The sequence below is a fragment of the Stegostoma tigrinum genome, chromosome 22 (genome assembly GCF_030684315.1).
Source record: "Stegostoma tigrinum isolate sSteTig4 chromosome 22, sSteTig4.hap1, whole genome shotgun sequence".
Taxonomy (NCBI): Eukaryota; Metazoa; Chordata; class Chondrichthyes; order Orectolobiformes; family Stegostomatidae; genus Stegostoma; species Stegostoma tigrinum.
The window spans coordinates 26010845-26025735 of NC_081375.1; the positions used below are offsets into that span (position 1 = coordinate 26010845).

Consider the following 14891-nt stretch of genomic DNA (forward strand, 5'->3'; position numbering starts at 1 on the left):
ATATCTATTCTTTCGGGAGTGCCATGGAAGTCTGTCATTATTGAATAAGGGAGCATCAGATGCAGTGAAAGCTTCCATTGCAACCTTAACTTATATGAAAAGTGAACAAAGAATAAATGGTAAGCTGCATCTGCTGTTGGTACTGTGGACTATATTCTTCTGAGGTGGGAAGTGACAAAGTTTACAGACAACACCAGAATTGGTGGCAAAGTAGACAGTGAAGAAGGTTTTCTAAGGTTGGAGAGGGATCTTGATCAAATGGGTAAATGGACTGAAAATATCAGATGGAGTTCAATTGGATAAATGCACAGTATCGCATTTTGGTTGAGCAAACAAGGGTAGGGCTTATAAAATTAATGGTAGTTCCTTGGGTAGTGTTGTAGAACAGAGGGGCCTAGGGGTGCAAGTACACAATTCTTTAAAGTTTGTGTCACATATAGACAGGGTGCTTAAAAAGGCATTTGGCACATTTGCCTTCATTGCTCAGTCCTTTGAGTAGAGGAGTTGGGAAGTCATGTTGAGGTTGTACAGGACATGGGTGAGGCCTTGTCTGGAATACCGTGTCCAGTTCTGGTCGCCTGGTTATAGGAAGGATATAATCAAGCTGGAGAGGGTTCAGCTTTTTTAATTTCTGTCCACAGATGCTGCCAGACCTACTGATGTTTTCCAGCAATTTCCAATTCAGATGTATTCTATATAAGCCAGTGATCATATACACAGTAGAAGATTGTGAGTTGGTAGAAAGACTGAGAATTTCATTCCCATTGACCTCCATACCCCCATGTTATCTAAGAAAGACAACCTTGCATTTGGGATAATATGGTGTACATTTTTAAGTTCAATGGATGTGAGGTATGCAGCTCCTGGAACTTCTGTAGGCAGTAAGAACTGGGAATAAGTTTTAGAAATGTAGAGCTAGGATGAGACCTTACAGCTCACCAGATGAAATTCTGCTTCACAGTCATTATTAGGATTAATTTGTCACGTTCAATGACATGGTCAAGATTGATAAGCAACATAACTGGCCAATGCATGAAGTTCATTTGCAGATTCTGTGATGACTGATGTCTTTAATCTGTACTGAGTGAGTATCTGATTAATGCATTGCTTCTCAAAGGGTCGCAAATCGCTCATAAGTAAAGCGCATTCCCTCAGAGAGAAAAAATACTCAGTGTGCCCTGTCTGGGTGTGGTGGCAGCTATGTTTCTCCTCAATTGTGTGCTTGTGAATCAGATGAAAATTGAATGTGGTGCAGATAGAGCTTCACAGAATAAATAGCAGGCTCAGCATGTCAGTGTCAGTGAAACTTTTCCCACAGTACCCTGTGTCTTCCCACACTCTATCATCTCCCATCCATAAATGGTGAGGCACTACTTCCTTCACAATTATTGTCCCTTAGCATCCTGGCGTGCTGCCTCCAAACCTCTCAATTGATTTCTCCAGACTCCTCACCACAGCAATAGACCAAGTAACACCCCTTGACTTTCAACGTGGAGACCCTCCCAGGACTGACCATGGCTCATCACCATGACTGACTTGGAACTACTTTCACGGCTGAGGACTGACCAAACCCCTTACTGATGGCTACACAGCTCCCCAGCTGATTTACTGTGAACCCCCAGACTGGTTGCTCTGGACTTGCAAGACTAACCATGGCCCACTACTTTGTCTGCAACGATTGTAAACCCCAAACTCTGAACATCCCAAATGACTGTCTGACTGTGTCCAAACCCCTAGATTGATACCAGATGATACCTCTGACTTACTTGTGCTGGTAGCCCCTGAATAATGACAACCCTCCTTGCCTTGACTGAGGACCATTCTGCTTAGACTTTTCAACGTGCATGAGATGGGTGCCTGAAAGGTGTCAGTGAATGTCAAAGTGCAGTATTGAACTGGTGGACAGTATTATAAGTGAGTTGGAGATGTTCTATGATTATGTGAGATTGGTAGTTTGGCTGGAGGTGGTCACTCCTCCCCTCCCCCCAAAACATGCCCTGAGATATTGCTTGCCAAGATGGAGCTCTGGAGAAGATGCCAATGAATTACACTCATCAGGCAACTGCTCTGACTTCAATGTCAGGACATGGTGCCATCTAGTTTCACTCCACTGCCTGAGAGATAGCAACCTCCACATGAATAAGGCTAGATTAGGAAACAACATGTTAACGCATGCATATTAGAACCCTTGTCATTCACTAGCAAGATTCTCTTCAAGCTGTTAAAATTTTATGTGCAAATTCAGACTTCTTTTCTCGACCACGACCGTCTCTTTTTTTTTCTTCCTCACCATTTCTTCCTAACTGTCTCATCACAGCCCCCATGGTCAGAGTGTAGAATAATTCAGCCTGTACAAATAATGCTACACTCAAATTGGTAGGGCTTCAAATGTATGGCCTGATGTGTGCGTCAGGGGCTAATTTTAATTGCTGGTTCAGTGTTGTTGTGACATAAATTCAACATAATTTACTATCAGAAACAGGATGCTCCACAAACATGTGTAACCTCCATCAAGGAAATGCTTATGAAATTAATTCTGATGATTTGTTGGGTAGTTGTATTATTTGTTGTCTTGCTGAGCCACACAGGCAAGCAAGTTCCACTTTGAATATTTGATTAGCATTCAGTTAACTAAGTAGGGAAGCCACATTAACCACGGTGTTTGTGGGTAAAATAGGAAAATGATTCTTCTAGAGCTTTACTGTAGTTAGAATATCCATTGACCTGTTGAAAAATTTCTGAATAGGCACATGGTGAGAAGAGGATCCAATATAACATTGGTGCAGCCATCATCATCAAGGTCTGTTATAGTCATACTCAGTAACGAGTTGCATCAGGTACCGAAGGCTGCTGGGATCCATGGAGTAATATGCCAGTGTCTGCAAGGGAATGGAAGAACTAGTGGGAGAAAGACGAGGCAAAAAAAATCAAAACAATCCTTTAGCCAGATAATGGACTAGGCAAGTTAAAACAAGAGAACTGTGAATGCTAGAAATCTGAAACAAAATCAGAAATTGCTGGAGAGTGGCTTTTCTGAAGAAGGGTCACTGGACTTGAAACATTAACTCCTGCTTTCTCTAAGGACTACGTAGTTAACTAAGCATAATTTTTGTAAAGATGCTGTTTACTTCAAGATTTTGCTCCACATCAGCCACAACCACAATTAGCACATGTGTAATTCTTAGCTAGTGTCCAAAAGTTGTGCTCCTCCTTCATATCAGAAATTGGTTTGGGAAGGATTTGCTCTATTATATTTGTGTGTGTAACTTCAAAGATCAAATGAAACTCAATTTACATTTTACTATAACATTGCACTTCATTAACATTGCCAGCATTTCATGGAAAAAATCTGAAATAATTTTTGAGTAGAATTCAGTTTGTAATTTAAAAAGTGATGTTAACTGTGGCAGTGCCATGAAAACAGAATTCTGGGCATATTTAATTTTTGTTCAGTTAAACTAAGACCTTGGAGTCTTATCAGTATTGCACTCCAGAGGATAAAAAAGGTACAACATGACAAAAAGAATTTTAATGTAAAATTATCAGTCTATTGCAGACATCTGCCTTTTTTGAGCTGTCATTTTACCATGAAAAGAGTGAGACTAGCACTATTGTCACAAATCTCAGCAATTGCATTCAGGCCAAATTATCCAAAACTTTGAACAGTGCTGATTGCTTTGCTCAGCATTACAACCTTATTCAACTTTGTCACGATTTGACCATGGTGTTGTGTGTATGTGTGTGTGGTTATCACACTGGGAAATGGAAAATTCCATCCAATAACAATATAAAATTCTCTGGTCAAGTCTGCCATAATTGAAACAGAATGCAGTGTACCATTAACATTGACCTGTAAACAGGCCCAACCGCAAAAGAACGCAGTCCATAGTAACAATCCGATACCACCTTTGCCCACGCATTTTTGTCTTGACACTTATAATTTTTTGAATGTGGTCATTGTACATTCCTTGAAATTCTAGTTTACAGCCAAAACCGGCCTAATTTACAATTGACAAAGGACACTGACAAATGTTTAAGAAGTAAGTAGATGTTTGGTAGAAGACATTAATCCTTCCTTTTCTAAAAAAAATTACTCTCAAGTCAAACAGAATATGCGTACAGAAACAGGTTTGTCAGTGTTTAAGACTATTTTAAGATGTAGACATGTCATCAATAACCGAATGATGGAGCAATCCAGATATACAGCATGTTTCTTTCCCTTGATGTTCATGAAAGTGTTTGTTCAGAAGAGCAGCATTTCAACAATCACAATGTTATGCTCTCCTTGCTTGGCTTACCTCATTTAGCTGTTCTCTGCCACTAAAGAATTGTGAACGTGGAGAACCATTGTGTATGAAACCATCAAATTTATACGCAAGACACGTAAGTCCTGGATCATTTTTAAGATGAGCAAATCTTTACCATTGGAGTTTGTGGGTGCAGTGAAGTTCATTGATCATGTCAGATATGTTTTCCTTTAGAACTAACAAATTGACTCATGACAACTAGAGCACAGCAAGGTCCACTTGAGAAACTGACTGTGCAAGCAAAAGTCAATTTCTTGTTACTAACCCGATAATAGAAAAAAAAGCTGGTTCTTCATTTTAGATACACATCTGCCAAAACATTTACTGTATTTCAATTGCTCCTAAAAACTAATATATGTGACATTCTGCTTCAAACCTCAATGATTGTTTAGCAAGTTTCCACCAAGATATTCTAGATATTCACTCTGCATATCCAAATAAATTCCCATTCCTGGCAATTTTTAAAAATTCATCGATGAAATATTACCATCACTGGTGAGAGCAGGATTTATTGTCTTTCCCTAATTGCTCAGAGGGCAGTTATGAGTCGGTCATATTTCTATGGGACCGGAGTAGTATGTAGGCCAGACCAAATAAGAATGTGCAGATTTCTTTCCCTAAAGCACATTAGTGAACCACATGGTTTCTTTGCAACAACTGACAGCACATGGCTGCCCATTAGAATAAGTTTTTATTTTAATCAAAAAGTTCTAGATTTTGTTGCATTCAAATTTCACCATCTGCCAGGGTGAGATTTGAATCTCTGCTTGCAGCACATTAAACTGGGGCTCTGGATTTTAAGCCCTGTGACAACACCACCAGGCTAACACCTCCTCAATAGAGCTTGTAGAGTTCCATTTGTAATTTGTAGAGTTACAGCATTTTATTCAGATGAATGAATTTTGGATACATTGGATACACTACCACTATTATATGAGCTTCACTTTTAGCAAGCTAGAAGTGGCCTAGTGAGTCAGCATTAATGCGTAAGGTCCATGAAAAATGGGTTACTTTGCCACTAGAACAGTAAAGGTTGCATCACCTTCACTTTTCACGTAAGTAATTGTGTCATTTTTAACTGAAGTGTAAAATGTGTAGAATGATTTTAAATTTGTTTAGTCTGGGCGTCATAGTCTAATTTTAAATTCTGTAATAAACATACTATGTTAAGTGGGATGATAATCACTGCATGTCACTAAAGCTCTAAAGAGCCCAGTTCTGCTGAATTTAAATAGTCAATTAAAGATTATTAAATTGCAGTTTTTTGTAGTAATTAGTCCTCTAGTAATTACCTAAGCTCCTTCCCAAAGATCACTTCCAATCTAAAAATCTCACGCCATTCTTTTCAAATGCAGCAGAACTCTTTTATATTGAAATCATTCCACACTTCTGATAAACCTTTTTGCGAGTCACTTAATTATACTTTAATGATTGACATTTTCACAAAATTCGGCGCTCACTTAATTTCAATTACAGTAATAAACATTAGTTACACTTATGGTGCTATGTAAAGGATAACAACATCACAGGAACGCAAATGAACAGTGTGACTGAGGAAGTAAGTGAATTACAGTGAGCTGCTGTTTGGACCACAGCAACAAAACACTCTATACATTGCCAATAGATAATGGGAACTGCAGATGCTGTAGAATCCAAGATAACAAAGTGTGAAGCTGGATGAACACAGCAGGCCAAGCAGCATCTCAGGAGCACAAAAGCTGACGTTTCAGGCCTAGACCCTTCATCAGAGAGGGGGATGGGGAAGGAAGAGGGTTCTGAAATTAATAGGGAGAGAGGGGGAGCCAGACCGAAGATGGATAGAGGAGAAGATAGGTGGAGAGGAGAGTATAGGTGGGGAGTTGGGGAGGGGATAGGTCAGTCCGGGGAGGACGGACAGGTCAAGGAGGTGGGATGAGGTTGCTAGGTGGGAAATGGAGGTGTGGCTTGAGGTGGGAGGAGGGGATAGGTGAGAGGAAGACAGGTTAGGGAGGGGGGGACGAGCTGGGCTGGTTTTGTGATGCAGTGGGGGGAGGGGATGAGCTGGGCTGGTTTTGGGATGCGGTGGGGGGTGGGGGAGATTTTGAAACTTGTGAAGTCCACATTGATACCATTGGGCTGCAGGGTTATACAGGATTTACTCTACTATACAAACTATAAGATTTTGGTCACTTGGATGAAATTTATTAAACTGATCATTTAACTTTGAATCAGAATATCATAAATTTTAGCTTTCAGGAGAAAAATGGAATGAAATGTTGGACAAAAATCAAAAATGTAGGAACTTTCAAAAAGGAAGCTGCTTTATGTTATCAGACTAGCAATGAGAATTGACTCTTTCTTGCACTGCCAGCTTCTCAAATGGACCTTGTAGTGCTGTAGCTATCATCAGTTCGTTTCCTGGTTCCAAAAGGAAAATATATCTGATGTGAACAAATAATGCACCCACTTACTCCAATCATATAGACTTGCTCATCCAATCATTTAAATGCAGTTTTCTTCTCTAGCTTCTCTGCCTTGGTATTTGAAAAAGTTCCTCACTTGTCAAAGTCGCATGTAAGAAATAAATGGAAGAAATAAAAGGAAGTGTGTTATTGAATATGATGTTAATTCTACTGTTCCATACTATTATCTCTGTGGGCACCAGAGAAACCATTTCATTATTTGGAAATAGATAGCCCTGCAGTGTCACTTGATTTTTTTCTGTGGCATAAACCCTGAATACAACCAGACAACCATCACTTCAACTTCAACAAGCTTTGGAAAGCAAATAGGTAAATTAGTCAATTAATGAATTAATATGTGCTGATTAAAAAATAAAATGTCCCTTGTTAATATAACTTCTAATGGTGAGCATGTCATCTAATTTTATGTGAGTTAGACAGAATAGCATTTATCAGAACTTGAGACTTGTTGGTTTAACAAATTTGACATGAAATATTTAACAAAAGTATGTTTGAATACACCCAGCTGCTAAATGAAGAATTAAGAAAGAATTAATACATGCATATACTATGGAAAATGTATAAATTCTGATCCAGACAGAAAGTAAATCAAGACGTGGTAGTTACATGTTTAAGATTCAACTCTTCCAGTAATTTAGTCAAAACAAAATTAAGTAGTAAGCTTATTCATGAAATTGCCTTGTTTTGCATTATTTTCATCAAATTTATATTCTCACAGGATCATTACTTTATTGAGAAGGCAGGCAATCTCTACTGGAGCAGTAAACATAAACTACCAGATTTCATTGTGATGCCAAAGATTAATTGTGGGAATTTTCACCTTAAAGAGAAAAACTCTGATCACAAATCTTCACTTGCAAAATGCCAGAAACCTTGGTTTGTTTCATAGAGATATGAAAGTTGCGAAACCTCTGACCTCCACAGGGCTAATGTCTCTGTGGTTCCAGACCATTATGTGCACCAAGAATATAATGTCTTGAAAGACAACATGGGCAGGTTTCATTTTTGCACGCCTTCCCATTTCTCATTTCTCCTTTGTTTGTCCCAACAGAGCTATTACGATGGAAAACACACTTGTCATCTTGTCAACAGTGGCTCCTGACACAGGAAGATACTATGTTCAGGCAGTAAATGACAAAAATGGAGAAAACAAAACCAGCCAGCCCATTACCTTGACTGTGGAAAGTAAGTGACATAGACTGAAATTAAGTTGTGAACAGTGAGTATTGATCAATAAGCTGTATGATGAATGAAAAGCAGTTTGGAAACCAGCACTACGTCCGTACTAATCAAATGCAAAAATCACATTATGCAATTCAGAAGCTTATGTCGTGTCAAGTATATGTCAAGAATGCAGCAATAAAACATCATCTCAGGCCAGTACTAATCAATATACCAAATGATGAATGAAACCTTAAAATAAAGAAGTCAATGTGATGTGACATTTAATGCAAGAATTCACTACTCAACAAGAAGTAAGAAATTAAGTTGTTATCAACAGGTTGTCTTCAGATTTATCATTAATCAACCTTACATTAATATCTCTGAAATCGATCTGTCTATGCTTGATATAATTCTGGCATGTGGAATTTTAAAAAAAACTTCATTTACTAAATTTTGCATAAATATTATACCGAGTGACAGTGGGCTTTTTAGGAATGGCCTTTTACAATATAATCATCAAAACCATCTCAATGATCTCTTAAGCTTTTTGCATGTACTGTACTTATATGAAAAATGTGATCAGCTTAATGTTAACATCATACTGACTGTGTCAGAGGTTTAATGATCTTTCTGAGATTTCTAATACCCAATAGACTTTAAAAATAGTTTCTATCCTTTTGCTTCAAACAAGTGGTATTCATACATCCAAGATAACACAGTGGGGAGCTGGATGAACACAGCAGGCCAAGCAGCATCTTAGGAGCACAAAAGCTGACGTTTTGGGCCTAGACCTTTATCAGAAAAGCAACCTCCAATTTCAAACATTCTCTAATAATTAGTGCTATTTGTAGTGTTTTACCATAAATCAATAAGAAGTGCAGTAAGGCATTTCAGAAACCTGAGCTTCATTAATTAAAGTAGCCAATGCCCCACTGGTAAGTTACAGGTGAAGAAGAGGAAATTTAGGAACAGCCTAGCAATTATGGAGAATGAATAACCAATTATTTCTGAGCTCAGAGCCTAAATCTACAGTGTGATTGTAACACGCTTATTGACAGACGGAGATGAGCAAGTACTCCCTAAAATAATCCATTTTCAGTTACTTATGAATTAACACATTTCCTTCTTTTGATAGATGTGATTATACCATAGAAATCATTTTATTTGTTTTACAATTTTTTTTGTAATAAACCAATTGCACCAATATTTTTAGTCGGCTAAATTCAAATGAAATGTAGTTCAAATTGATTAATCAGAAGAAAGTGAGGTATTTCCCAGGTTACCACTTTTTGCCACTTTGTAGTAATTGCCGCCTCTAACACAACGTGGCACTGAGTACATGTTGTTTGAGCTAGTTCACTACCATTGGTTCTTTTTTGTCTTTGCTTTGTCTTAGGCCTATTTCAGGTGATTAATTCCAGTGTACTCACATCAAATGAGTAGCTACAGTTGAGGCATTGTTCTTGGTTAATAAGAAGGTTTATTGCATTAGAACAATAAGTACAAATACATTTGGACAGACAACATTATTAGAACCTTAGAGAGCTGATGCAAACATCTGTTCCACCCAAAAGCTAAAGTAGAACTCCTTTTCTATCCACAGCATGCACAACATCAGTAGAGTGGGCACAGTCAGCATAATATGAATGCTAACCCCATTAGAACTGTTACTTCATACAAAAGAGTGTATTGAGATTCTGTTTTGTTCTCACAGTGGCAGTTCTGCATGTATGTGACATCTGTGGAAGAAGATAACCCAGTGGCTGTTCTATAGTTGTACTTTAATTTCAGAATAATACACATTCCTCTTTTCGAAGATCGAAAATGAAACAGTTGAAAATTAGCATAAGAAAATAAAGTCTGAAGAGACAACATTCAATATTGCTACTTTCTTTCATTTGTTTCTGTTATAGAATCTGTTTTTAGTTGGACTGAATTGCAATGTGCCTTCATTTTTCACTTTTTAACACTTGTTATAACAATGAAGGATACATATATAGGCAGAAAGCTCAAGGGCAAAAAAAAAGGGGCTCAGTTTGCATGGAAAACGTAAATGTCTTCATTCCATCCCCTTTCTCACACTGGGAAAGATATATGTAAAAACACCTTCTTCTACGGTTGTTAATACTAATATCTCATGTATACAAGAACCACAATACGAATCAATTGTTGTACCAAAGCAGGGATATTACTTTTTTTAAATTAATCACTAATGAAAGACAACTCCACACATTAGAAAATAATGAGATAAACAAGGAGAGATAAATTTCCTTTTTATTTCATATGGTCATTTGCTTGTCTTCTGATTTCAACGAAACTGACAATAGAAATCAATGGTTTGCATTGCAAATGAAATCCTTTGGAAATGAAAGAATAGCAATCCAGGTAGTAATCAATACAACTATTTCATTAATGCAGTGATGCTGCTACAAATTTGAATTTCAAATTGATTGCATATATGCAGCATTACTTTGGCTTCTTAACCAGGCAGGTTGACTGCAGTTTAGTAGCTGTGACATTTACTTTAGCCCTTGGCTTGCTAATCTCAAAGCACAAAATGAGGTGAAGAATTCCTGCCCATTCCTTGTACTTTTCACTAAGTTATGAATTTTAAAGAGCTCTGAGCTGGTCTCTAGATTTCAAATGATCCTGTCAGCTTCTTGCAGAATTTAATTTGCAGTAAATCTTTGCTGACTGACAAAACAGTTTAGTATTTAAGGGTTGTTCAGACAAATCTGCGACAGCTGAAGTTCATCCATTCTAAAGATGTAATTTGTTCTTTGTTGTTGAGTATTTAATAAGTGTGGCACACTGAAGAATTAATGTTCCCTCGAAACTGAAGAAAATGTTAGCAAAACTCAACAAAGTATATGTTGATCTGGAAGCCAGTTCATGTTGACAGACTTCCAGAATGCTGAAAATTCACAAGAAGCCTTAAGTAAGAGAGAATACTAGTAGGTGCAGTACATCTCTGAAGGTGCACCTGCAATTTCAACGTTTGGGTGCACCTAAGATGTATTTAACTTAAACCCAGAAAGGATGCTATTATTTACGGAACAAGTTCCATTTTCTGACCGTGATCTCTTCTCAATGAAAAAAATTCATAGCTAACTTATCTCTGCCTTCTTTCCAAAGCAGCCTGCAGCCTTTGCTTTCTTCCTGCGCCACAAGTCTGCTGCTGTGTTTTCTTTTTTCCTTTTTGTTCCCAACAACATGCTGCTAGCTTCACCTGTCCCCCATCCCATTTCTAAATGTTGTTATTTGTTTATTCCCTAAATACTACTGTTGACTTCTATTTGTGTTCCCTCAGCTGCCGCTGGTCTCTACCTCTTCTCTACAGATGCTTCTTCTGCCTTCTCTCACTTAAACTGATGTTTCTTAAAGAGTCTCCTGTAGATCAGAGGTCAGAATGTTGCCAAGTCAGGGGCTTGAACCCTGCCCAAGGAACTTCTGCTTGTAACAAAGGCTGACACTTTAATGTAGTACTCAGAGTGCTGGACTGTTTGTAATGCCATTTTTCAGAAAGGATTGAAATAACTGCACAAAGGCCAGTATCTCATCACCAAGTCATCCTTTATTTACATGTGCATACTACATGACACTGACCCAATTAACTCAGAGCCGGCTCCTAGAGTGAACAGAACCCCAGCCACTCTTGTTTATATCTGTCAGCCATGACTCCTCGATTAGACCAGATTAACAGCCCCATTCAGGGAATTTATATTTTATGAGATCCATTTGGCTGACCTTGTTGCAATCACTACAGGGAGATGATGCCGATTCTCCCATGTGGACATTGCCAATCCTGTGCTCCTTTTCTAAAGGAGGGCTGTTGTGCCTTAACTACCATCACCACCAAACAAGTTTGTGCAAATTTTTTTCTGTCACCTCCTAGTAAAAAAAAGAAAAAAAATTGAGACATTATGGTGCTCATTATATGAAACTTTAACGCCGTATTTTCGTGTCACCATTAAAGTGACCTGCTTCCTCTGTCACACCTCTTGTACATCACTAAACAACCCTTCTCACAATATTTCTAAACATGAGTAATAATAAATTACCAGAAATAAATGTAGGGTCAAGTGTACACTTCAAGAGTTTATGATGTCAAAATACCTCTGTTAGGTTAATAAAATGTGAGGCTGGATGAACTCAGCAGGCCAAGCAGCATCTCAGGAGCACAAAAGCTGACGTTTCGGGCCTAGACCCTTCATCAGAGAGGGGGATGGGGGGAGGGAACTGGAATAAATAGGGAGAGAGGGGGAGGCGGACCGAAGATGGAGAGTAAAGAAGATAGGTGGAGAGGGTGTAGGTGGGGAGGTAGGGAGGGGATAGGTCAGTCCAGGGAAGACGGACAGGTCAAGGAGGTGGGATGAGGTTAGTAGGTAGCTGGGGGTGCGGCTAGGGGTGGGAGGAAGGGATGGGTGAGAGGAAGAACCGGTTAGGGAGGCAGAGACAGGTTGGACTGGTTTTGGGATGCAGTGGGTGGGGGGGAAGAGCTGGGCTGGTTGTGTGGTGCAGTGGGGGGAGGGGATGAACTGGGCTGGTTTAGGGATGCAGTAGGGGAAGGGGAGATTTTGAAACTGGTGAAGTCCACATTGATACCATATGGCTGCAGGGTTCCCAGGCGGAATATGAGTTGCTGTTCCTACAACCTTCGGGTGGCATCATTGTGGCACTGCAGGAGGCCCATGATGGACATGTCATCAAGAGAATGGGAGGGGGAGTGGAAATGGTTTGCGACTGGGAGGTGCAGTTGTTTGTTGCGAACTGAGCGGAGGTGTTCTGCAAAGCGGTCCCCAAGCCTCCGCTTGGTTTCCCCAATGTAGAGGAAGCCGCACCGGGTACAGTGGATGCAGTATACCACATTGGCAGATGTGCAGGTGAACCTCTGCTTAATGTGGAATGTCATCTTGGTGCCTGGGATGGGGGTGAGGGAGGAGGTGTGGGGACAAGTGTAGCATTTCCTGCGGTTGCAGGGGAAGGTGCCGGGTGTGGTGGGGTTGGAGGGCAGTGTGGAGCGAACAAGGGAGTCACGGAGAGAGTGGTCTCTCCGGAAAGCAGACAGGGGAGGGGATGGAAAAATGTCTTGGGTGGTGGGGTCGGATTGTAAATGGCGGAAGTGTCGGAGGATAATGCGTTGTATTATTCACAGGATGACAGATTTCAAAATGTTATAATCTCTGGCTGCTAAATATAGAATGGAAGAATGGGAGGAGACGATTCATAAGAAATTAAGTCGGGAACAAAAATCCTACATTTTTTTTCTCCTTGATTGAGCCATGGTCAAGTATTTCAAAGTTAAATGAAGTGTTGACTCCAATGTGAAACAAGTTCATCTTCTTCAATTTGACACAGTTAACCTTTTGGTTTCTGCGTGATGATTTTGGCACCTACTCTACAGAAAGCAATTATATGTCTGTTCCTCTCTCCTGCTGTTTCCCGGCATCTGATTCATTTTGCACATAGAGATAAAGTAGAAACTTGAGACTCATTAGCCTGGGTGTTCATCTCAATCTCTCCTAGTTAACAGCTAAACAAAATAGAGAACTGGAAGGGCCAATGTCAGAAAGTCAAGAGTAGATGCCTCTACACTTCAGGTAGCTGGCAGAGGACAGAAAGCAGCCTCAGAAACCCAGTTGAATAATGAGCTTGAGCGGAGGCTTGGGGACCGCTTTGCAGAACACCTCCGCTCAGTTCGCAACAAACAACTGCACCTCCCAGTCGCAAACCATTTCCACTCCCCCTCCCATTCTCTTGATGACATGTCCATCATGGGCCTCCTGCACTGCCACAATGATGCCACCCGAAGGTTGCAGGAACAGCAACTCATATTCCGCCTGGGAACCCTGCAGCCATATGGTATCAATGTGGACTTCACCAGTTTCAAAATCTCCCCTTCCCCCACTGCATCCCTAAACCAGCCCAGTTCATCCCCTCCCCCCACTGCACCACACAACCAGCCCAGCTCTTCCCCCCCACCCACTGCATCCCAAAACCAGTCCAACCTGTCTCTGCCTCCCTAACCGGTTCTTCCTCTCACCCATCCCTTCCTCCCACCCCCAGCCGCACCCCCAGCTACCTACTAACCTCATCCCACCTCCTTGACCTGTCCGTCTTCCCTGGACTGACCTATCCCCTCCCTACCTCCCCACCTACACCCTCTCCACCTATCTTCTTTGCTCTCCATCTTCGGTCCGCCTCCCCCTCTCTCCCTATTTATTCCAGTTCCCTCCCCCCATCCCCCTCTCTGATGAAGGGTCTAGGCCCGAAACGTCAGCTTTTGTGCTCCTGAGATGCTGCTTGGCCTGCTGTGTTCATCCAGCCTCACATTTTATTATCTTGGAATCTCCAGCATCTGCAGTTCCCATTATCTCTGAATAATGAGCTGCCTGCATTCACTAAACTAGTGTCCTTTCTAACAGGGGAAGAGAAAGCAGGGAAAATTAATGTTTTCATTGATTTAAAGGGGCTCCCTATACAGTCCGTGCTCTAACTGGTTTGCAGATTTTAATCCAGTGATATCTAATGGACGAGAATCACATGGGATGCCAGAGAATATTCAGTTAAAGAACAATGCCCAGAGAATGGAATGTGGCTGTAATCTTCTCAATAGAAACAAACATATCTTGAGCATTTCTAATAATGCACAAACAATAATTATTTAAATTATTATAAAGATAGCGAGTTTTGAGAAGATTTGTAGCTCAGGTTGAGGTTATGGTTGTGAGTTTGCTCGCTGAGCTGGAAGGTTAGTTTTCAGACGTTTCGTCACCATTCTAGGTAACATCATCAGTGAGCCTCCGACGAAACGCTGGCGTTATGTCCTGCTTTCTGTTTATCTGTTTAGGTTTCCTTGGGTTGGTGATGTCATTTCCTGTTCTTTTTCTCAGGGGATGGTAGATTGGCTCCAAATTATAAAGATATAAATAACAACATCCTTTAATGCCATCGGTTT

General features: G+C 40.2%; 1 protein-coding gene across 4 annotated transcripts in view; it reads left to right on the forward strand.

Moving 5' to 3' along the window:
• The window catches only part of sdk2b (sidekick cell adhesion molecule 2b), an 892722-nt gene that overhangs the window by 548823 nt on the left and 329008 nt on the right, over window positions 1-14891 (forward strand). For all 4 annotated transcript variants that reach the window (XM_059653700.1, XM_059653701.1, XM_048555196.2 and 1 more), the window contains exon 5: window positions 7821-7954. In XM_059653700.1, coding sequence (XP_059509683.1) covers window positions 7821-7954 — 134 coding nt within the window. The remainder of the gene's footprint in view (window positions 1-7820; window positions 7955-14891) is intronic.